Source organism: Terrapene carolina, unplaced genomic scaffold, assembly GCF_002925995.2.
Source record: "Terrapene carolina triunguis isolate 2854851 unplaced genomic scaffold, T_m_triunguis-2.0 Scaffold380, whole genome shotgun sequence".
Classification (NCBI taxonomy): domain Eukaryota; kingdom Metazoa; phylum Chordata; order Testudines; family Emydidae; genus Terrapene; species Terrapene triunguis.
The window spans coordinates 809,856-833,387 of record NW_020664731.1 but is presented as its reverse complement, the minus strand read 5'-3'; the positions used below and the strand labels follow the sequence as shown (position 1 = coordinate 833,387).

The window sequence follows — 23,532 nt, the reverse complement described above, 5'->3', positions numbered from 1 at the left end:
GAAAGGCCCCAACCAAACTCGGGTTCTACGGGTTTGGTCCTTTCCCATTTATCGCCACTTATTCCCTCTCCTGCTGACGTGCTTTTATCAGCTAGGGGTTACAGTGGACGAGAAGCTGGATATGAGTCGACAGGGTGCCCTTGTTGCCAGGAAGGCGAACGGCATTTTGGGCTGTATAAGTAGGGGCATTGCCAGCAGAGCGAGGGACGTGATCCTGTGGTGTATTTTTAGTTACAGCACTGGCCTGGTCTAGCTCCCATTTGTCTGCGTTTCACCTCCAGCCAGCTCTGATTTCCCTTTGCCTAAACCCTCCCCTCTCTTCTTTCCTCTTCCAGCCCTTACCGCTTGCAGGGCCGGCCTCTCTGAACTCACAGGAGTATCAGCCTGCGGGAGCGCTCTCAGGCTTGGGGCTTTTACTCCAAGTTAAACATGTGCCTTTCCCCAGGGAGCAGCTCCACAGCCCGGCCCAGTCCCGCCAGCAGTGACACACCTGCTGAAGTGCACTCAAGCGCAGCCCGGCTCCAAGCTGCATGAGCCATGGGATGCTGGGGCCCCAGTCGGGGTCAACACCAGCCCATAGTAACTCACCAGTGCTAGGCGGGAATGAAGCCACTGCTCAGCCTGGTGCTAAACCTGAAGGAACTGGCACATAGCAGCTGGGTGTGGGTAGAGAGGGAACAGGCTGAGAACAGCCTGGGCCCAGGGGACCCAGAGACAGAAGTGCAGCCTGCAGGGGGACGCGTCCTTACCTCTTCACCCAACGCATAGATGACCTGCCCCGGGGGTCCAGGGAGCCCGGGGGGGCCTGGGGAGCCCACTCCATCTTGGCCTCGTTCACCCTGAGAAAGACAATTCAGTGCAGGCTTCCTTCCTACTGCACCCAACCTCAGCCCACACTGCCCCCTCTCACAACTGCAGGGCCCTCCCCCAAAGCCTGCCCCCCCTCGCAACTACGGGCCCAAGCCCCCGAGCCCACCCCACCGCTCACAACTGCGGGCCCAGGCCCTGAGCCCAGACCATGCCCCTCACTGGGCCCCCGAGCCCAGACCGTGCCTCCCCACCTTGCTCCCATGGGACCAGGCCCTGAACCCAGACCACGCCTCCCCCACCTTGCCCCCATGGTGCCAGGCCCCTGAGCCCAGACCGCGCCCTCCACCTCGCCAGGCCTCCGATCCCAAACTGCACCCCCATGGGGCTGGGTTCCCAATCCTAGCCCTCCCCCCCCCCACCCCCCCAGTGGCCTGAGCAGCTGGGGGTGGAGACAGAGCTTTGTGAAAGCCTGGCTTCCTCCCAGGCGTTCAGAGCAGCCCAAAGGCTGATGGGCCAGAAGCTGAGCTGGGCTGGCATGGCAGGAAGGGAGCCAGCCAAGCAGGGATGTGACACTGTTCAGAATCAACAAGGGACCAAAATACGCACACAGCCCCCCCGCCCCCATCCCGAACCAGAACAGAGCTCAAGGGGCTGGAGGAGGTGGCTCCATGTGCTCGCCTGAGGGCTCCCCAGAGAACAGCAGCATGCCCCGGCACCCAGCGCTGTACTCACTTTAGCCCCCTGACTGCCCTTGTCACCCTTGGGTCCCTGCAATGAGAAGTGAGGGTGAGAGCTGCTCGCCTATGTGCCCAGGAGAGAAAGACAACACACAATCTTCACTTTGCTATGGTGGCCTCTGAATCCACACTCCCGGCGTCCAGTTGCAAAGTGCCAGCAAGGTAGAAGGGGCAGGCTCTGGTACCTATGAGTGTCTAATGCTCACTTCAGAGACAAACTAGTCTTGCCTCTGCCGTTAAGGGAACAGCAGGGGAGCTGGTCCGGAGACAGCAAAGAGACAGAACAGGCTCAAATGTCCCGGGACGTCTCCTGTGGCTACCAGGCTGTCCCCATTAGCAACTGTGCAGCAAGGGACAGCCCTGGTGGGAACGGCGCCATCACACAGGCGAGCCGCATGAATGAACCATGAATGGAGGAGCTGAGCCTGACGAGGTAACCAAATGGGGTGAAACAGTCCTTCTTGGGGCTAGCAGGAGCTGCATCTCTGCTGATGAGAACGCCCCTGCCTCTTGGCATGGCCTGTCCTGTCCCCAGGAAAGCAGCAGATGCCCCCCGTTATCTGCTAGTGGAGTTTATACACCAGTGCAGACTCTGCACCTGGGGCAGGGCAGGGCACCAAAAGGAATCGGAAACCTGGCCAAACATCAGAGCAGAATGGGACTCTCTGGACTGCACGTAGAAGAGATGTGAACCGGGCCGGGGTGGGAAGCGATGGCCAGGGACGGGCTGTGAACAGCCCAGGCAGGTCTGCTCAGCTGACGGAGAGCGACTCAGATGCATTTTATCAGTCCGCAGCGAGGACTTCAGTGACAGGGCAAGGGACACCTGACATTTGCCGCTGGGGAGCAGAACATCTGTATGTGTCACTTGAACTGTACTGTGAGAACAGTATATAGCTGTGAGAACAATCCAGGCCCTGCTGTCTAAAGAGGGCTGTACCCGCAACCAGCAAACACTTGGGCAGGTCTCTAAGAATAACAGACTTCAGAGTCCACAAACAGCAGTTAGGGTGGGTCAGGGAGCTGGAATCCCGACACTCACCTGAGGTCCTGGGAAACCTTCCAGCCCTGGGCGCCCATCCACACCCGGAGCACCATGGTCCCCCTGGAACACACAGACAATCATAGCACATTGAGACTTTGCCTTCGGCACAGAGAGCCCTGGTCCTTGGGGGTGTGAATCGCATTCTGGCTGCCACAGAGCCCCACCCAGCTCTAGGCAGACCCCTAAGCCCAGCAGCCACTCTGGGCGACCTTGCTCTAGGGTCCACATAAGGGTTTTGGGTGGATTCTGTATCACAAGACCACACATTTTACAAATCTGCCTGATGACACTGTTGAGCATTTTGAAATATTGACCTGTCATTCCACCTCGCCACCCCTGCCCCCAGAACCAGTAAGAGTTTGTGTGATCTGGGGCATACAAAATTAAGTTCTAATCTATGAAATGCATGTATTTAACACTTGCTACAGCCATCAGTAACTATGTATTTGAATCACAGGGGTACGGGGGGGGGGGGGAGAGTCGGGGCAGCCCTCAATTTTCATTAGATACACCGACCACTCTTTTAATGTGAAAAATATTCAGCCCATTATAAATATATTCAATAATAAGAATAATTTGAACCAAATTCTTAACGTTGGAATCATTATAAATGAATACTAGTGATCTCCCTCATTCAGACTATAGCTCAGTGCCCCAGGATGAGTAATACAAGTCACGGCTTGTGATCTCCCAAAGCTAAAGCTGATTTCGTTAGGTCATTGCTACAAACCACACCTCCCTGCCCTGGACAGAACATGGTCCGTGGCAGTTTGGCGCGGTTGCATACGCATCTCATAGATTTACAAGGTGCATCACTCTCACAAGAGCGCCTGTTTAACTTCAAAATATCCGGAGAGCACGCACGGCACTGTCTGCTACGGTTTTGGGAAGGAGAGACTTGTCTTCGCGGATCCATCCCTAATGGATTCCAAGCACTTGTACCCACTCACGCATGAAGATGTGCTCATTTTCCATTTTTTTTAAATGCTTCGGTTGTTGGGGGTAAGGAGGTGAGCTCTGGTGGTACCTTTGCCAATTTTTGCTGCCCGATTTCTGCCGTGTGTCCGACATGGTGGCATGATTTGAGTGTCTGTAGCAGGCAGCCACGAATTTGGTTGCCTGTTCAATGACACCAAGCTCTGCTGCACTGATGTCACCCAGCAGAGAGAGGGAGCATCTAGCACACCCAATCTTCAACATAGTGCCTTTGCCAAGTTAACCACTGTATCACAGCCTGAGTGCATGGGCAGCTAACAGCCCTGGTACAAGGTGAGCCTGTTCCTAATTAGCAGTAGCATGCATGTCTAGTCCAGCTCTCCCTTGGACTGGAGGGTTCCATGCTCACTAAAGATGCTGTGCCCTGTTTGCGGTAATGGTGCAAGAGCAAGACAAATACGTCAGTGTCGTCTGATAACATGGATATTCCCACCAGTTCCTCTTTTGTGACCATCACCATTTGTTGTACAAGGATGCTGTCGGCCTCCTCATGAGAGATGGCCATATCTTCTCCGTTGACCACCGCATCTCCCTGGTTTATTTCAATCGGGCTGCCATCTCTGCCTGTGATGATTAGCTTGTGCTTTAGTATGAGTCGTTCGTTAAACTTCTTGTCTTGAATGAGTTCTCTACAAATCTTATCAACTGTGTCTTATTTTCAGTAACCATCAAGACAATTTTCTGTGGAGGTGTGACAGAGTGTACCAGGCCCAGAGGTCCCTGCTGTAGGCCACAGGGTCCTATCAGACCTGTCATAGAAAAAGAGCAGTAGAGAAGCCTTCCAAGTGGCCTAGAGAGACTGTGCAGGAGGCAGCCAATCAGAGAAAGGCTCCAGGGAGCAGCAAATCTGAGGGTTGCAGACCCATGTAACAGGAGCTGCAGAGTGAGAGTCAGGCAGTTGCTGCCTGGAGCTGGAGGAGTGAGAACTGTGCTCTGGGCTGGCTGAAGGAGCAGCAAGACCACAGACAGATCAGTTGCTGGCAGGGACTGGGGGAGCAAGAGAGAGGTCCTCACTGGCTGCTGGGACTGAGTGAAAGGACTTCGGCCCTACGGTAAGGGTGAAGCATTTGTGAAGGTGCTAGAGCGGGAGAGTGGGCCAGGGAACTGAAGCAGCACAGTGATTAGTTAAAGGGGTTTTGTTTTGTTGAAAGCTCACAGACTGTGTGAGAGACTTGGCCAGAGGGCTCAGTCACCGAAACCGCCTGAGAAACCAGCAACAGGGGTCACCACAGACTGAGGGAGGTGCGGAGGCACACCCAGCCAGGGGGTGCTCACAAGAGGTGGGTACCACCTTGTTACAGGAGGTAGCTGTGTGCTTATACTCAACAGATGCACACCGCTTGTTTCTGTAGCTCTGCTAGATCTTGTGACTCTCTTTGTGCTGAATTCTTGGTACCTGCCAAAGACAAGATACACATCACATGCTGCTAGCTTGTGCTCAAGGCAGACTTTGAAACTGGTCATAAAGTCCTTGATGATACCACCTGCTGGCCAGTGAACTATCCAAAGAACTGTGGAACCGCCAATGACCAAGCAGGTGATTTCTTGTGAAGTATGTCTAGTTGACACCTCGGTCTGCAGCTGCTTCTTGAGGCTACACTGAGCCTTGGTAGAGGAGCAACTCCTGTGATAAAACATTCTTGATGTCAACCTCTCATAAACTTGCTTATAGGCCAATCACTCTTGAATAGATAAGGCTAGTGTCCAATACCAACCTATACATGCTTATCTTTTGTCACTGCCAGTGTCTCTACTACCCTTGACACTTTGTCATACAATCGTCTGGGCCAGCTACGTTAAAATTCTGGCATTTGGCGAATAGCACTTGTAAGAGTGTGTTCACTCACTGCTTGCGGCACCTCCTGCTGGCCGTCCTGGGAATTAGCTCTTGCACGCTCCCTCCAGTGGTGTCTTCCCCCATCTTGTCTCACTCTGCGGCCCCGCTCATTCCTGGATCGGCAGTCTACTCTTCGTGGCTTAGCCTCCGGCCAGATCACTAAGGTCCCCCCCTTCCGGGAAATTCAAAGTCTTTCCAGACCCACTGTCCGGCTGGTGTCTCCCATGCCCTAGCCACACCCCAGTGGCTGGTAGGGGAACCCAGGCCCACCCTCTACACTGGGTTCTAGTCCAGGGACCCTGTAACAAGCAGTCACTGTCCGGGTAGAGTCCTATGCCTTGCTGCTGTTTCTCTGGGCTTCTTCCTACCTATCTGACTTCCCCCATCTCTGGGTTTGCCAGCCTCCAACTCCCTCCCCTCAGAGGGACTGCAGCCTACCCAAACACCAGCTCCCATTTGCAATCAGTTACCTGGCTTTATACAGACCCTGCCTGTTCCTGTACGGAGGAGCCTGTTCCTAATTAGCTGCCTCCAGCCTAAAGTGCCCCTGTTTGCAGCCTCAGTAGTTGATTGGGCCCTCCTGACGAGTGTGAGGAGCACATGCCATCACAATGTGTCATCTACACTGACCAATGGTGGTGCCACTCTACCACCAATGTCTATTATTGCCTCCTGGTGCTTAGTGGGGGTCTAAGGGATCGATGCACAGCTCTAGCTTCTTCAATGGCGGGGTGGCTCCAGGCACCAGCACAGCAAGTGCATGCCTGGGGCGGCAAGCTGTGGGGGGCGGCGTGCCGGTTGCCGTGAGGGCGGCAGCCAGGCAGCCTTCAGCGGCATGCCTGCGGGAGGTCCGCCGGTCCTGCGGCTTCGGCGGTAATTCAGCGGCGGGTACGCCGAAGATGCGGGACCGGCAGACCACCCACAGAAACACCGCCGAATCCGTGTGACCAGCGGACTGCCTGCAGGCATGCCGCCGAAGGCCACCTGACTGCCGTGCTTGGGGCGGCAAAAAACAGAGCCGCCCCTGTTCAATGGCTCTCTGTCCAGTGCATCTGCAGCAATCCTGGATTTCATTTCTTCTTTAGGGAGCACTTGTATGTGCGCCTCACTGGTGTCTTTCATGTTTGCAATGTCTTCCACCAGCCAGCTGCACAGGCGGAGGCTAAGAGCCCAAATCTTGAGCGCCTCTGGCTTCAGGCTGATCCCAATGAGGCAATCATCTGTCGCCCTGACATGGCATCCTGGGAAGTATGCTGCCTGCCAGGGGCCCGTATCCGAGACGTTATGGAGGGTTTGTCGAGGATCATCCAGCCCTCTATTACCCCATGCTACTCATCCATGTGGGCACTAACAATACTGCGAGGTATGACCCTCAGCAGATCAGAAGTGACTAAGGGGCTCTGGGAGTATGGGTGAGGGAGTTGGGAGCACAGGTGATGTTCTCTTCGATCCTTCCGGTCAAGGGGTGGGGACCTGGCAGACGCAGCTGCATCCTGGAGGTGAATGCCTGGCTGCGAAGATGGTGTTGCCAGGATGGCTTCAGCTTCCTTGACCATGGGATGCAGTTCCAGGAAGAAGGACTGCTCAGCAGAGATGGGGTCCACCTATCGCGGAAGTGGAAGAGCATATTTGGATACAGACTGGCTAACCTCGTGAGGAGGGCTTTAAACTAGGTTCGTAGGGGGCAGGTGACCAAAGCCAACAGGTAAGTCAAAATTATGGTGACCCGGGAGAAGATTCAGAATCTGGGGGGAGCATGGGCTGTTATAGCAGGGATAAAGGAGAGACAAGAGAGAACTGAGGGGAGGGGAATTAAATCAGTATCTTAGAAGTCTGTATACTAATGCAAGAAGTATGGGGAATAAGCAGGAACTTGAAATGCTAGTATATAAACACAACAGTGACATAGTTGGCATCACAGAGACTTGGTGGGATAATACACATGACTGGAATATTGGTATAGAATGGTACAGCAGCTTGCTCAGGAAGGACAGGCAGGGAAAAAAGGGAGGAGGTGTTGCCTTATATATTAAAAACGTATACACTTGGACTGAGGTTGAGATGGAAATAGGAGACAGACTTGTTGAGTCTCTGCGTAAGGATATAAGGGGTAAAAAACAAGGGAGATGTCATGGTAGGGATCTACTACAGACCACCTAACCAGGAAGAAGAGGTGGATGAGGCTTTTTTTAAACAATTAACAAAATCATCCAAAGCACAGGTGATGGGGACTTCAACTACTCAGACATCTGTTGGGAAAATAACACAGCAAGGCACAGATTAGTCAACAAGTTCTTGGAATGTATTGGAGACAATTTTTTATTTCAGAAGGTGAAGAAAGCTACTAGGGGAGAGGCTGTACTGGATTTGATTTTGACAAATAGGGAGAACTGGTTGAGAATTTGGAAGTGGAAGGCAGCTTGGGTTCAACTGATCATGAAATGATAGAGATCATGATTCTAAGGAATGATAGGAGGGAGAACAGCAAAATAAAGACAATGGATTTCAAGAAGGCAGACTTTAGCAAACTCAGGGAGTTGGTAGGTAAGATCCCATGGGAAGCAAGTCTAAGGGTATGTCTACACTACGAGAGTAGTTCGATTTTAGTTAAATCGAATATGTGCAATCGATATTAGAAAGTCGAACGTGTGTGTCTACACTAAGGACAGTAATTCGACTTTGTCAGTCCACACTACCAGGGAAAGCGTCGACATTGGAAGCAGTGCACTGTGGGCAGCTATCCCACAGTTCCCGCAGTCCCCGCTGCCCATTGGAATTCTGGGTCGAGCCCCCAATGCCTTCTGGGTAAAAAAATGTGGCGAGGGTGCTTTTGGGTAACTGTCGTCATCCGTCAGTCACTACCGCCCTGCCTCCCTCCCTGAAAGCGCCGGCGGGAAATCAGTTCGCGCACTTTTTGATCAGTGACAGCGCGGACGCCACAGCACTGCGATCATGGATCCCGCTGCGACCATCGCTGCAGTTGTGGCCGTTCTCAACACCTCGCAGCTTATCATACACCTTTCCCTGAGGCAGATGCAGAGAAATCAGGCGAGGAGGCTACGGCACCGCCGTGAGGGCCTGAAGTCGGAGAGTAGCACAGAGCTGTCAGAAACCACGAGCCCCAGCGCCCAGGACATCACGGTGGCAATGGGGCATGTGGATTTTGTTGAACGGCGATTCTGGGCCCGGGAAACAAGCACGGACTGGTGGGACCGCATAGTGCTTCAGGTCTGGGATGAATCCCAGTGGCTGCGAAACTTTCGCATGCGGAAGGGGACTTTCCTGGAACTTTGTGACTTGCTGTCCCCTGCCCTGAAGCGCAAGGACACCCGCATGCGAGCAGCCCTGACTGTCCAGAAGCGAGTGGCCATAGCCCTCTGGAAGCTTGCAACGCCGGACAGCTACCGGTCAGTCGCGAACCACTTTGGCGTGGGCAAATCTACCGTGGGGGTTGTTGTCATGCAAGTAGCCAAGGCAATCGTCAAGGTACTGCTGTCAAAGGTAGTGACCCTGGGAAACGCGCAGGCCATCATAGATGACTTCGCTGCGATGGGATTCCCAAACTGCGGTGGGGCTATAGATGGGACTCACATCCCTATCCTGGGACCGGGCCACCAGGCCAGCCAGTACATCAATAGAAAGGGCTACTTTTCAATGGTGCTGCAAGCACTGGTGGACCATCGGGGACGGTTTACAAACATCTACGTCGGATGGCCGGGCAAGGTTCATGACGCTCGCGTGTTCAGGAACTCTGGTCTGTTTAGACGGCTGCAGGAAGGTATTTACTTCCCGGACCACAAGATAACTGTTGGGGATGTGGAGATGCCTACAGTGATCCTCGGGGACCCAGCCTACCCGCTAATGCCCTGGCTCATGAAGCCCTATACTGGCACCCTGGACACAGAAAAAGAACTGTTCAACTACCGTCTGAGCAAGTGCAGAATGGTGGTGGAGTGTGCTTTTGGCCGTCTCAAGGGGAGATGGAGAAGCTTACTCACTCGCTGTGATCTCAGCGAAACCAATATCCCCATCGTTATTGCAGCTTGCTGTGTGCTCCACAATCTGTGTGAGAGCAAGGGGGAGACCTTTATGGCGGGGTGGGAGGTTGAGGCAAATAGCCTGGCTGCTGATTACGCCCAGCCAGACAGCCGGGCGATTAGAAGAGCCCAGCGGGACGCGCTGTGCATCCGGGAGGCTTTGAAAGCCAGTTTCAAGGCTGAGCAGGGTACCCAGTGACTTTTAAGTTTGTGGACACAGAAGCAGAACTTGCCCCCATTTCTTTACCCAGTTGCCGTCGACTATCCTCTCCAATTACATACCCCCTTCACCCCCTTCCCAAAAAATAAAATCTGTTCTGTTTTGTTAATGGACACCGTTGTCTTTATTACTGTTTTCGCGGGAATGTTTTAAACCTGGGACGCAGACTGTGGCGGGGGGCGGGTTTAGGGTTGTGATGCAAATGATGCTTCTAAACTCCAGGAATGACAGGCTCCGCGGTGGTGGACTGGTTGTTTCAACGGAGCCTGCCAGCCCTCCTGGCCGGGACTGCGTGTATGTGTCGGCTATGTGACTGTCTTGCAGGGGGAGGAGGGTTACAGATCCCCTGCTGCGCGGCTCTGTGATGCAGGGTAAGGACCGCTGCATAAGATCTGTAACTGCCCTCCCCCGCCACCAAGTCACAGAGCAACACCACCCCCCCCACCACACAAAACATGAAAACCACCTCCCAGACTGACCAGGATAACTAGTCACTGCACTGTATATGTGCCCTGCTGCTGCACCTGCCCCCTGCTAAAGGTGACTGTCCTGTCCAATGACCAAGCCCCTTCCCCCCCTTCAGACAGACTCCCCTCCAAAAGAAGAGGATGGAAACAGAAATGAACAGAAACGTATTCTTTATTAACAACCGCACTTGGAACGGGGGCGTGAAACTTGGACGGGGTCTTGTGTGAGGCGGGTAGGAAAGGACTTTTCAAATTTTGGGGAATGAGAGCCTTCTAGTGGTAGAGCAGTCCGCAGGGGTGGAGTGAAATTTTTCACGGCCCCTTCCACCCCTCCGTGTTTGGACTTTGGGTGAGGGGGGTATGGGACTTGGTGGCGGGGCAGGGCAGTTACAGAGAGACTGCAGCGGGGCTCTCTCCTCCTGCCTCCGGTCCTGCAGAACATCCACAAGGCGGCGGAGCGTGTCCGTTTGCTCCCTCATTAGTCCAAGCAGCGTTTGAGTAGCCTGCCTGTCCTCCTGTCGCCACCTCTCCTCCCGTTCAATGTTTGCCCGGTGCATTTGGGACAAGTTCTCCCTCCACTGTGTCTGCTGGGCTGCCTGTGCTCGGGAGCATGCCATTAGTTCAGCAAACATGTCTTCCCGTGTCCTCTTCTTCCTCCTCCTAATGTGCGCTAGCCTCTGGGCAGATGTGGCTGTGGGAATTGGAAAAAGGGAGTGAATTCCTGAGACAGAGCAATGTATCTGTGAACAGAGAACATAGTCTTTCTCTGTGAACAAGACCATGCAGAGCACCTATCACACGCGCACTGAGGACAAGGTCGAATTTTCGGCCCTCGCCTACAGTGCCTGCGGTCTTGCTGTGGCGAGCTGAGGAGCAGGGCTGGACACCGGACTTTGTCTAGCTGGCAAACATGGTAAGCCGTAGACTTGTGGCCGCTTAAAACTTTAAGAGTGGCACTGGCCTCCTTTCACATAGAAAGCAATGCGAGTCTCTGCTGGCAGCAATCCTGCAAGCATGAACTCTGGCCCTGTCCCACCCCCTCGCGGCTGTAAACCGCGTGGCTGTAAACCGGCGGTTGCAGTTCTGTAAAGGGACGGGCAAGCAGTCCCAATACTAACTTTCCCCTACCTAATTCACAGCAGGGAGTCATGCCAGACATCACCCTCCTGAAGGTCTCGGAGAGCCAGAAGGAGAAGATGCTCCGGGACAGCCTGCAGAAACCGGGGCCATTTGCTGCAATGCTCTGCAAGGCCATGATCCCGGAGTACCTGCTGGCGTTGTGGCAGGGAAACGTGTCCTACCACGGGGGGCCTAATAAGCTCTCCCTGCCCAGGAATCTGCTCATGAGGCTGGAAAAACACCTGCAGGAGGCGTATGAGGAGTTCTCCCCGGAGGATCTCGCCTCTATCCCCGGTTACATTGACCAGTTCTTGGCTTAGGTGCCCTTGGAGGGACAAATGACTGCAGGGTTTTGGGCACTATAATCATGAAGCGGACATTGTGAAATTTTTTGAAAATGGTTCGGACTACATATTGAGGCGCCCAAAGACAGACTAATCATGATACACTTTGCACAGATTCCCCTTTTGTTTGACTTTCCTGTTTACATGTTTTGAAGCACTTTACCCACTGTTAATATTTTAAATCTTCCTGTTTTGTTGTAAATAAATGTTTACATGTTTTAAAGCACTTTAGCTACTGTTAATATTTTAAATATGCCAGTTATGTTGTAAATAAATGTTTAGATATTTAAAACACTTACTGCTTGATCCTTCCCCTGAATCTGTGTCTGGGGTAACGGCGGGGGACGGTTGGTAGGGGATCTCTGTCAGGGTGATGAAGAGCTCCTGGCTGTCGGGGAAATCAGCGGTGCCAGCGCTGTCGACTGCCTCGTCCTCCTCATCTCCTTCTTCATCTTCCCCGTCCGCTAACATGTCGGAGGAACCGGCCGCGGACAATATCCCATCCTCAGAGTCCACGGTCAGGGGTGGGGTAGTGGTGGCGGCCGCACCTAGGATGGAATGCAGTGCCTCGTAGAAACGGGATGTGTGGGGCTGGGATCCAGAGCGTCCGTTTGCCTCTTTGGTCTTCTGGTAGCCTTGTCTCAGCTCCTTGATTTTCACGCGGCACTGCGTTGCATCCCGGCTGTAGCCTCTCTCTGCCATGGCTTTAGAGATCTTCTCATAGGTCTTTGCATTCCGTCTTTTGGAGCGCAGCTCGGAAAGCACGGACTCATCTCCCCACACAGCGATGAGATCCAAGACTTCCCGATCCGTCCATGCTGGGGCCCTCTTTCTATTGGATTGCACGGCCATCTCTGCTGGAGAGCTCTGCATCGTTGCCACTGCTGCCACTGCTGCTGAGCTCGCCACGGTGTCCAAACAGAAACTGCGCTTCAAACTGCCCAGACAGGAAAATGAATTCAAATTTTCCCGGGGTGTGGCTGGTCAGAGCATCCGAGCTCGGACTGCTGTCCAGAGCGTCAACAGAGTGGTGCACTGTGGGATAGCTCCCGGAGCTATTAGCGTCGATTTCCATCCACACCTAGCCTAATTCGATATGGCCATTTCGAATTTAGCGCTACTCCTCTCGTTGGGGAGGATTACAGAAATCGATTTAAAGAGAGCTCTATGTCGAACTAAATGGCTTCCTGGTGTGGACGGGTGCAGGGTTAATTCGATATAACGGCGCTAAATTCGACATAAAAGCCTAGTGTAGACCAGGCCTAAGGGGAAAACCAATTGAAGACAGTTGGCAGTTTTTCAGAGACTTTATTAAGGGCACAAGAGCAAACTAGCCCACTGCGTAGGAAAGATAGGAAGTATGGCAAGAGACCACCCTGGCTTTACCAGGAGATCTTCAATGATCTTAAAATCAAAAAAGAATCCTACAAAAAGTGGAAATTAGGTCAAATTACAAAGGATGTTTATAAACAAATACCACAAGTATGTAGGGACAAAATTAGAAAGGCCAAGGCACAAAACGAGATCAAACTAGCTAGAGACATAAAGGGTAAGAAGAAAACATTCTACAAATACATTAGAAGCAAGAGGAAGACCAAGGACAGGGTAGGCCTGTTACTCAAGGGGGGGGGGGGGAGGAGAGAATAACAACAGAAATGTGGAAATGGCAGAGGTGCTTAATGACTTCTTTGTTTCGGTTTTCACCAAGAAGGTTGGTGGTGACTGGACATCTAACACAGTGAAAATGAGGTAGGATAGAGGCTAAAATAGGAAAAGAACACATTAAAGATTACTTAGATAAATTAGATGTCTTCAAACCACCAGGGCCCGATGAAATACATCCTAGAATACTCAAGGAGCTGACTGAGGAGATATCGGAACCATTAGCGATTATCTTTGAAAAGTCATGGAAGACAGGAGAGATTCCAGAAGACTGGAAAAGGGCAAATAGAATGCCCATCTATAAAAAGGGAAATAAGGACAACCCAGGGAATTACAGACCAGTCAGCTTAACTTCTGTACCCCGTAAAGATAATGGAGCAAATAATTAATCAATTTGCAAACATCTAGAAGATAATAAGGTGATAAGTAACAGTCAGCATGGATTTGTCAAGAACAAATTGTGTCAAACTAACCTGATAGCTTTCTTTGACAGGGTAACAAGCCTTGTGGATGGGGGGAAGTGGTAGACGTGGCATATCTTGACTTTAGTAAGGCTTTTGATACTGTCTCACATGACCGTCTCATAAACAAACTAGGAAAATGCAACCTAGATGGAGCTACATAAGGTGGGTGCATAACTGGCGGGAAAACCGTTCCCAGAGAGTAGTTATCAGTGGTTCACAGTCATGCTGGAAGGGCATATCGAGTGGGGTCGCACAGGGATCTGTTTTGGGTCCGGTTCTGTTCAATATCTTCATCGATGATTGAGATAATGACATAGAGAGTACACTTATAAAGCTTCTGGACGATACCAAGCTGGGAGGGGTTGCAAGTGCTTTGGAGGATAGGATTAAAATTCAAAATGATCTGGACAAACTGGAGAAATGGTCTGAAGTAAATAGGATGGAATTCAATAAGGACAAATGCAAAGTACTCCATTTAGGAAGGAACAATCAGTTGCACACATACAAAATGGGAAATGACTGACGAGGAAGGAGTACTGCGGAAAGGGATCTGGGGGTCATAGTGGACCACAAGCTAAATATGAATTAATAGTGTAACAACTGTTGCAAAAAAAGTGAACATCGTTCTGGGATGTATTAGCAGGACTGTTGTAAGCAAGACACGAGAAGTAATTCTTTCGCTCTACTCCACCCTGATTAGGCCTCAACTGAAGTATTGTGTCCAGTTCTGGGCGCCACATTTCAGGAAAGATGTGGACAAATTGGAGAAAGTCCAGAGAAGAGCAACAAAAATGATTAAAGGTCTAGAAAACATGACCTATGAAGGAAGATTGAAAAAACTGGGTTTGTTTAGTCTGGAAAAGAGAAGACTGAGGAGGGACATGATAACAGTTTTCAAGTACATAAAAGGTTGTTACAAGGAAGAGGGAGAAGAATTGTTCTTCTTAACCTCTGAGGATAGGACAGGAAGCAATGGGCTTAAATTGCAGGTTTAGGTTGGCTATTAGGAAAAACTTCCTAATTGTCAGGGTGGTTAAGCACTGGAATAAATTGCCTAGGGAGGTTGTAGGGGACTGGACTAGATGACCTCTCAAGGTCCCTTCCAGTCCTATGATTCTATGCCACCATCGTTGCAGCTATACCTTGTGAAGGTGGTTTCAGTGTACGTACCCTATTCCTGGAACATTGTGCAAGACATCCTCATCCTTTGTGAACTCTAAGATGCTACCTGGCAAGTATTCCGTGGGTCGCAGGTAATATAACCCTTTCCGTGTGGAGCCCTAGGCATGGATAACAGTATGAACCAAAGTAGGCCTGGTCTTAGCAGAACCATAACACACCAGGGATTAGCTTGCCAAGCACGCACCTTCCTGATCAGAGAGCATGGTACAAGAACATCCAGCGTTCTCAAGAGATGGTCCAGGAACACACTGCCCCTCCTTAGAGAAGGACGGGAGGACAGGACCATGGATTTTGTTCAATCAGCAGGTACAAGGTATAGGAGAATGACAAAAAGCATGTGGAACAGAATGCATAACCTGTTTGTACTGATGTATGCAAGGAGAGCCATCTTTGTATCGGCCATGGGGACGCTCCCTGTTATGCTATTGAGCCTTTACCTTGTCTCGGGCAGATGTGTGTTAGTGTCCCTGTGACCCATTGGACAGGGTGCTAGGACCGTGCTTTGCTAACAATAAACCTGGCTGAGTACCTTCGCCACCAAACCGAGCCTGTGGCCTTGAGTAACATTGAGATCTATGGATCAGCAGGCTGTATAGAGCCGCTAGCGCCGGTGCTCCCGAACAGCAGAACCAGCAGCAGCAGAACAGCAGCGCTCCGCAGCACAACCACCTCCGTGCAGAGCGGGCATGCCCAGCTGCCAGGAAGTAAGGCAGCATCAGTGTCACAGTTTCTAGATGCAGCGGCCCATCTCCTCTCTCTACTCTTATGTACATCATCACGTCTCAGTTTGGGGTGGGTGACGGGGAGGGACGTACTAGCAAGGTATACTGCTAATGCAGACATCACATATGTACCTTGGAGCTAACCATGTTCCATAACAAGATACTACTCTGATGTTTTCATTACAAATAAGTGAAATCCAACAAAGGTGGTTTCATGTGTCACCTGGCTTGTCAGTCAGAAGGGGCACGGTATCAAGGGCTCACATTTCAAAATGCTCAACAGTGACAAGGTGTCAGCAGGCAGATTCTCTGAACTCAGGGTCTTGACATTCAGAATCCACAAAAAAAACCCACCCCCACTCTCTGGACACTAAAACACGGTACTGCTCAATGCTTGCATTGGCTCCCGGTCTACTCATGGACTGGGCAGGGCATCATCCCTTCAGTGGAGCCATCATCCCTTCAGCTAGAACTCATAAGAAGGGGTTGAAGATTTTGTGAAGCTGTATGAAGTGATCCTACCTTTTGCCCTGGCAAGCCAGGCAGCCCAGGGCTGCCAGCGTCCCCCTGGAAGGTAAAGAACAGTAAATCAGTACAGAGGGGGAGCTCTCCTGCGTGCAGCATGGAAAATGTGTGCTGGAAATGCACGTTTCAGCGGTTGCATGGACCACCCCATGGATCAAGCATGTGAGGGGGCCAAGGGGCTGACAGCAACAAGCTGCATGGGTCCATGCCATGGCTCACCAGCACTGTCCTTCCTTCCAAGGCGAAGATTTCTCAGGCACAAAGGGCAGTCAGATGGCTAATTCCCAATGACTCATCAGGAGCCAGGTCCCTTTGTGCCTCTGGAAACCGCCCAGGCTTTCAGAGCACTCCTGGGGATGGGATGGGCTTTGTCCCTGCGTAAAAACAGCTCCTCGCTGGGAGAGGCACCGCCTCAGCATAAACTCTGCTCTGAGGCAAAGGATTAGCGCATATCACGGAAAAGTCCTGGGGGGACATCCTGGCTCCAGGGAATTTAATGGCAAAACTCCCTTTGTTTCAGCAGGGCCAGGATTCCTCCCCATGCGTCTCCCTTGCAGACTGACTGCGGGGCCGCGCTCGACTGGATAACAGCCCAGCGATACCCTATGTAATATGTACTACGAATCGGTCAGCGCTCAGAACGGACCGGACACGTGCTGGCCAGAACGACCACGCAGAAAGGCCACTGCCCAGATTTTTTGAGACAACAGCATAATATTCTAACTCCTGCTTTTCTCTCCGCTGACTTCTGTACTGCTCCTGGGGCGTTCCCACGTGATCTGAGCAATGCCTATTAGAGAAGAGGGAAGGATCTTCTGTAACACACGCCAGAGGGCCGGGGAAAGTTCCCCACTCTGCACAGGAGGGGGACTCCCCCGAGAAGAGCGCTGCCCAGGGACGGGGGCTGGATCAGCCCCAGGGACTGGCCATTTCATCAGAGGAGGCGTCTCACTGTACTGCTTGGCTGGGGTTGAACAGCTCAAGTCCTGCTAGGGCAGATAGGTACAAACAGATTCCCAAAGGCTCCTGACCTTGAGTCCGGGGAGTCCCGGTGGCCCCTGTATGAACAGTGAATAAATACAACACGGTATCAGGCAAATGAGCCGAATGAGCGCGTGTCCCCTCAGAAGCCCCTGAACCGCTGGGTACTTTGGTGTTTGTTAATAATTTCACTGCAAAATGACACCAGTGGAGCCCCCAGGATCACACGCTGCCCCTGGGGTGCTGTCACTCACTCCCAGCCAGCACCAGCAGGAGACAGCTTTTACCAGCATCCCCCCTCCCCTACTCTGCAAGCACCTGCCCCTGCTGGCTTCACACTCCCTGCCTCACAAGCTGGCCTGTTGGGGGTCCGGGCGGGCGAGCCGGCCAGCTGGGGGTCCGGGCGGGTACTGCCCAGCGAGCCGGCCTGCTGGGGGTCCGGGCGGGCGCTACCCGGCGAGCCAGCCTGCTGGGGGTCTGGGCAGGGGTTGGCAGCTACAGGCTGGAGCTGCAGGCATGAAGTCCATGGACTTGGGGTGGTGGTGGTAATTTCCTTGCTTAGCACCCTGTGCAATGCCTGGTTTCCTGGGCAGGGTGGAAGAATCCTCCGGAAGGGAGAGCCAGGGTTAACCGACGGCCAGGGGGACTTACCTGTGGCCCTTCGGGACCACGCTCTCCAGGAACGGCAGAAAGGACCGGCATCCCCGAGCCTTCCATGTCTCCCTAGGGTAACAAACACCCGGTGAGATGCAAACGCGGCTCACTCTGCCACCCGGGGCCGAAACAAGGGCCGAGGCACGGGAGCCAGGCTGTTCTGCAAGGCAGAACCACAGCAGGGAAACAGCGAATGGGAGCGGTGTCAGCCGGGAGCCCAGGGCCTAGCCGTCAGCTTAGCCTTTTCTTCACAGAGCGAACCAGCTGTGGGATGTGGTACCCGGGGCACGGCACACAGGCCTCCGAGCTCGGACAGCAAAACAGCAGCCGCCCGGGGAGCACCATCGCTGCACAGCTAGAACCCCCAGAAGCAGGCCCTTCCCCTCCCCGTATCTGCCCCAGAGCAGTGGGAAGGGAAAGGCTCCCCACACACTGGGAGGGACACCGGAGTTCTGCCTCACCACACAGCTGCAGGGCCTGCCAGCTCAAAGCCACTCGGCTAGCGGGTCGCAGGTCAGAGCGAGGGGGCTGGGAACACACGAGTCAGCCCAGAAAGGGGGTCCTACAGGCAAGAGCTGGGATCCCATTAGGGTCCCAATGGACGGTCCAATGCAGGCACCAGAGCGGGCGGACAACACGCTCCCCATGGAACCCCCTGAGTGTGGCCCCCCAGAGCACACAGGCAACGTGCCCCCTGCGTGACCCGCACAGAGCACACGCGCAACATGCTCCCGACGGGACGCCCCAAGTGCGGCCCCCCAGACCGTGTGGGTAACGTGCTCCCCATGGGATGCCCCGGGTGGGGCCCACCAGACCACAGGGGTAACGTGCTCCCCATGGGACACCCCAAGTGGGGCCCTCCCAGAGCGTGTGGGTAACGTGCTCCCCGTGGGATGCCCTGAGTGGGGCCTCTCCAGAGAGCACGGGCAATGCGCTCCCCGCAGGACCCCCCAAGTGGGCTCCCCCAGCACACAAGGGCAACGTGCTCCCTGCAGGATGCCCCGAGAGGGGCCCCCAGAGCACGGGGGCAACGTGCTGCCCCTGCAAAACGATGGCAGAAAGAGAGTGTAAGGATTTCAATCTGTTTAGCAGCCATGGCTGATACTTACAAATCCGGCCTCGTAGCCTGGCCCAGGAGGTCCAGCAGGGCCTGGGGGACCTGGTGGTCCTCGCGGTCCCATTGGTCCAGGAAGGCCTGCCAGCCCGGTTTCCCCTGGGGCTCCGGCCAGCCCCATCTCGCCCTTACCGCCCTGCAAGTGGGAACAAAAGGAACCCTGTCACACAGCCAGGTTATGGCCCCAGCTCTGAGGCTGCAGAGCCCGCAGCGGGAGAGTAGCTCCTGGGCACACATGGCCCTGTCTCGCCAGAGCGGGGAGCGTTCCCTCCCCCTTCCCCCCCAGCCGAAAGCACAGCACACGCCAAGACTGAGCAGCAATTCAGACAAACAAAACAAGTGACCCGAGACCCATGTCAGTTACCAGCACTTCCCAGCCAGTCCCAGAACCGCCTACGCTGGCAGACTTGATTAGAAACACAGGCACATTCCGGGTGAACGCACCTTTCAGGGAGGTGAGAAACTCACCCCTGTAGTTAGTGCCAGGTATGGTGAGGGCAGTTCTGCGTCCTCACTGCTCTGCGGGGGCACCCTTCCCCTGCCCTGCAGCACCCGTTCTCTCCTGAGCAGAGACTGTATTGCAAGACCAGTGCTCTCTGCAATGTGGAAAACGTCCCCCGGGGTGTGTATGTGAAACTACCAACCTCATTTTTCCTTAGGAAATGCTGCTCAAAAGCCTGCCAGGCTGGAAAGGCAATGAACTGAGTAAAGGTACCTCTCCACACACGTACAAGGAAGCAAGGGAATGGCTAGCCTCCCTCTGCAAGTTACATGTGCAGATCTCTCTTTCCTGCACTGTGTCTCCTAGTACAATTCTGTATGTCCTGGGAGCTCAGAGGCATGCCCCCGGCTTAGCCCAGCCCACTGCACGCTTTCCTCACGTCAGACAGAGCCAGGCCAGGGGATGCTGCACTCCGAAGTTTGACTTTGCATGACATTTCTCACTATCAGAATGTGAAGGCTCATGCAGACGGTGGGCAATACAGAATGAAAATACAGCAAGGAAGGAGCAATATTCGACAGAAACTGTGAACTCCGTTATCCACCCATTAACAACTCCTCAGACAATAGTAATGAAAAGGTCAGCATTTCAAATGCTTTCCTGCTTGCACTGAACAAATGCCTTTCTGAGTACCTATAAACCATACACTAGAGACACCGGCCATTAACCCAGGGGATGGATGCTTCTTGGGCTTGCTTTGCCTCAGTCTTTCACTAGTTTGTGTTCCTAGGCTGCCACCAGACTTCTTTAAATCCAGTAGCTCTTTATGTTCAATAACACATGGCATTTCCACTTATCTCATGGAAAAAAATTCCAACCAATTTTGTAGCATAAAAAATGTCATTCCATAATTGATAACACGTGATCACTCGCCCCCGGCGTGAGGCAGGTGGCCAGACCCCGCATGGCTGGGCAGAGTTTGGATGCATTGGACTCAACCTTTGGCAACAGCCTCCTACAAACACAAGCTCAAAGAGCGCAGATTTGCCATTGATAACCTGACATGTAGAACCACACAGAGCAATTGGATTTAAGGGACTTTCCTCCATAGGATTCTCCTATTTTTGACAGCGAGAGCTCTGAGACACATGCGCCTGTCTAAGCCATGCCGTCGGCATGCGTGCACGGAGCCTTTACCTCGAGCCTGGTCTCTCCCACAAGGGGGGATGTAGAGTAGTAAGAAAGCAGCTCTAGCAGGTAGGAAGGGATAGGAGGCAGGTTGCTCTGATTAGATGGGAAAAGAGTGAATGGAGACAGAGAGAAGAATGACAAGAGAAAAGAAATCATTTCCTATGCGCACTGGTGGCAGAGCAGACGTTACAGCCCCACAGTGTTCCAAAACGACCCTTTGCTGGGAAACAGGCTCCTACCTTCTGTTATGTCAGCACCAGATTCCACCCAGGACATAGCAACGAGCTAAAACCCAGGAGCCAGCTCCTGCCCTAGCTGGTGTAAATCAATGGAGCTCTGTCAACTTCACGGCTTGATGCCAATGTGCACCAGCTGGGCGTTGGCCCTAGCAGTTTAGGTTTAGTACAATGGATCCCTGTGCCCTCCCACTACCCCCCCAGAAGAGCGTCCATCTGACTGGCGCCCAGGCCTTGTGCCCACCCTGTGCAGAGCGATGCATCTCACCCGCTCCCAACAGCTGGTGACACGTCCTGGAGAACTAAAGATCTAGGTCCCGATTCTTTCTAGCACTCGGGCCCGCGTTTATCGTGAAGCCTCTGTGTCTCACTGCTGTGACTGAGTCACAATGGACCCAGTGCATGCTCCAGGGCTTTGGGGAATCGCTGTCTTGACCCAGAGCTTCCGTGGGGTTGAGTGGTTTTGTGGTTGATGTCCACAGACCCTCAGGAGGAACATGTGTGCTTCCAGGCACGTGCTGCCCTCACCCAGCCCAGCGACAGGGATGGGAAGGTAACATCATCATGACATGTTCATCATCAGTTACATGTGTGCTCTGGAGAGCGGGACAGAGGAAAGAGGAGGGACAGAACATAACCCAGTGGTGGGCAGAGGGGAACATGCAGGGAATGGAACCCACAATCAGGAGACTGAAGGAGCCACCGAATTGGTCGTGGGTAAATGGCCTAACTGTAGGTACCGATCCACTGTATTCATTCCCAATTCAAAAACCTCTGTGCACTGCTAGTCGACCTGGGAATGGTTGTTTCAGGAATGGCAATTGCTGTAAGTTAGCTGGCCAGCACACCTCTTCTTATGTGGATCAACTCCTGGATTTCTATTTCTATCCTATCTACTATTAAAACCTGCTTAGCATCACAAACTGATTCAGTGACAGAGCTGGCAACAAGATCTCTGGTCCCAGGCAGTGTCCCGGCACCACGCTGCCGGCCACCACTCAGGAGCCATGTGAGCAGCACAGCACATGTCACGTTTCCTCAGTCTCTTCCTGAACTTAGCCACATGTCACAGGCCTGCCTGTGACGCCTGCCACGAGCTCTCCCTTCCACCCACCCTGGCTGGGTGCAGCCTGCAACTGAACGAGAGCAGATCGATCCCCAGTGGAATCTGGGCGCTGGTTTCCGAGTCACCTGCACTACAAGGGGCAGAGGGTAGTGTAATCTCAGAGCTGGGGGACGGGCGGTTACTGTACCTTGGGTCCAGGAGCTCCGGGGAGGCCTAGGTCTCCTGGGTCCCCCTGGGAACAAGAAGGGAAGGAAGAGGGAATGGTCAGACAGAGTGCGGCAGGCCAGGGAGAGGGGGAGCTGTCCGGTCCAGTGGCACACTAGGACAGCTGAGGGGACTGTGTAACCTGGAAGTCGTGGTGGGTTACCTGTTCATACACTACTTAGGAATCCTTTCTCAACGCACAGCTAGGGATACAGTATTACCTCACATGGCCTTAGCTACAAGTCTGGGTACGCTTCCACCAGCAGAGCTACCACAGCTCCACACAAGATCCGATCCTGGGTACCCAGGATAGCCGCAAGAGCGACCAGAACAGCTTCCCCCACCAAGAAAGCTACCACAGTTAACCCAGGTGCGGCCCCTGATTTCTGGGGGCGCTGGCTCCCTGGTACACAGCGTGTGTGGAGCACAAAGGATCCTGCAGGGCGGGTGGCGAGTGCACAGACTCCAGCCAGGACAGTGAAGATGTGGCACGCCGTGAAGGACTGCAGCAGGCTTGCACAGCAGCCTCACACCTGCTCCACGCAGCGGCTGCATATCCCGCACTCTGTCCACGAGGGGAAGTTGGGAGCAGAGGCACCGTCCATAGTTCCGAATCAGCCGTGACTGTGTGCTGGGGTATCCTGCTGAACCCGGCTCGGAAACGGGGGTCTGGGGTAAAGTGGCATAACAGCTGCAGGTTTGCACTCTGTGGGCAGGAACACAGCCTGCGGGGACCAATGTCAGCCCAAGTCAGTGGCTAGCACCAGGCTGCCATCAGCTGCGGGCGTGCTGGGCAGGGCAGATGCCAACTGAACTGGGGGCGTATGAGTGGGGCGTGGGCTGCTTTATTTTCCACCCCCTGATAGCTGCATTTCCTGCTGTGCCGCCTGTCCTGTCCCTTCCATTCGCTCAGCACATCAGCAGCATGCAAGTTCCCTCCAGCACTTTGCCACCGAACCCTGCTTTGGGCCAGGCTTGCTCCTGAACTGGGATTTCTTATGATGCTGTATGATGTGTACTATTCTAGCGCCTAGAAGCCCATGCATGGCCCTGGATCCCTTCGTGCTAGGTGCTGCACAAACACAGAGCAAGCCCGCACAGCAGCAGTCAGCTCCCAGACTGCATGCACTGGCCTGCCCCCAGCCGCAGGTGTGATCTATCCCATACTTTTCACTGCCCAAGGCAAAGGGGTACTTGTTCTGACTCCAGGCAGGACAGAGCTACCCCCAGGCTCTCGCCTGCCCCTAGCCAGCGAGTTACTGCAAAGACTCTGTGGTTCTAGCCAAGGCCACGTGAAGAGGGGGCACATACCCGTTCTCCTCGAAGCCCAGGCTGGCCGGCCAACCCACTTTTTCCTGGAGGACCCGGAGGACCCTGCAAAGTTAGAGAGTTAATCTCAGTTGGAGGAAACATTTCAGAACTGGCATTTTCATGCTGGTTTATTGCATTAACTCTTTACATGTCAGAGGAAAAGGCC

General features: G+C 53.4%; 1 protein-coding gene across 1 annotated transcript in view; it reads right to left on the bottom strand.

Annotated features, from left to right (window-relative positions):
• The window catches only part of COL18A1 (collagen type XVIII alpha 1 chain), a 120,672-nt gene that overhangs the window by 27,928 nt on the left and 69,212 nt on the right, over positions 1-23,532 (bottom strand). The window contains exons 12-20 of the mRNA XM_029912933.1: positions 23,367-23,506; positions 22,039-22,083; positions 18,912-19,052; positions 17,800-17,871; positions 17,199-17,225; positions 16,165-16,209; positions 2,590-2,652; positions 1,543-1,578; positions 750-839 (exon numbers count right to left, since the gene is read on the bottom strand). Coding sequence (XP_029768793.1) covers positions 750-839; positions 1,543-1,578; positions 2,590-2,652; positions 16,165-16,209; positions 17,199-17,225; positions 17,800-17,871; positions 18,912-19,052; positions 22,039-22,083; positions 23,367-23,506 — 659 coding nt within the window. The remainder of the gene's footprint in view (positions 1-749; positions 840-1,542; positions 1,579-2,589; positions 2,653-16,164; positions 16,210-17,198; positions 17,226-17,799; positions 17,872-18,911; positions 19,053-22,038; positions 22,084-23,366; positions 23,507-23,532) is intronic.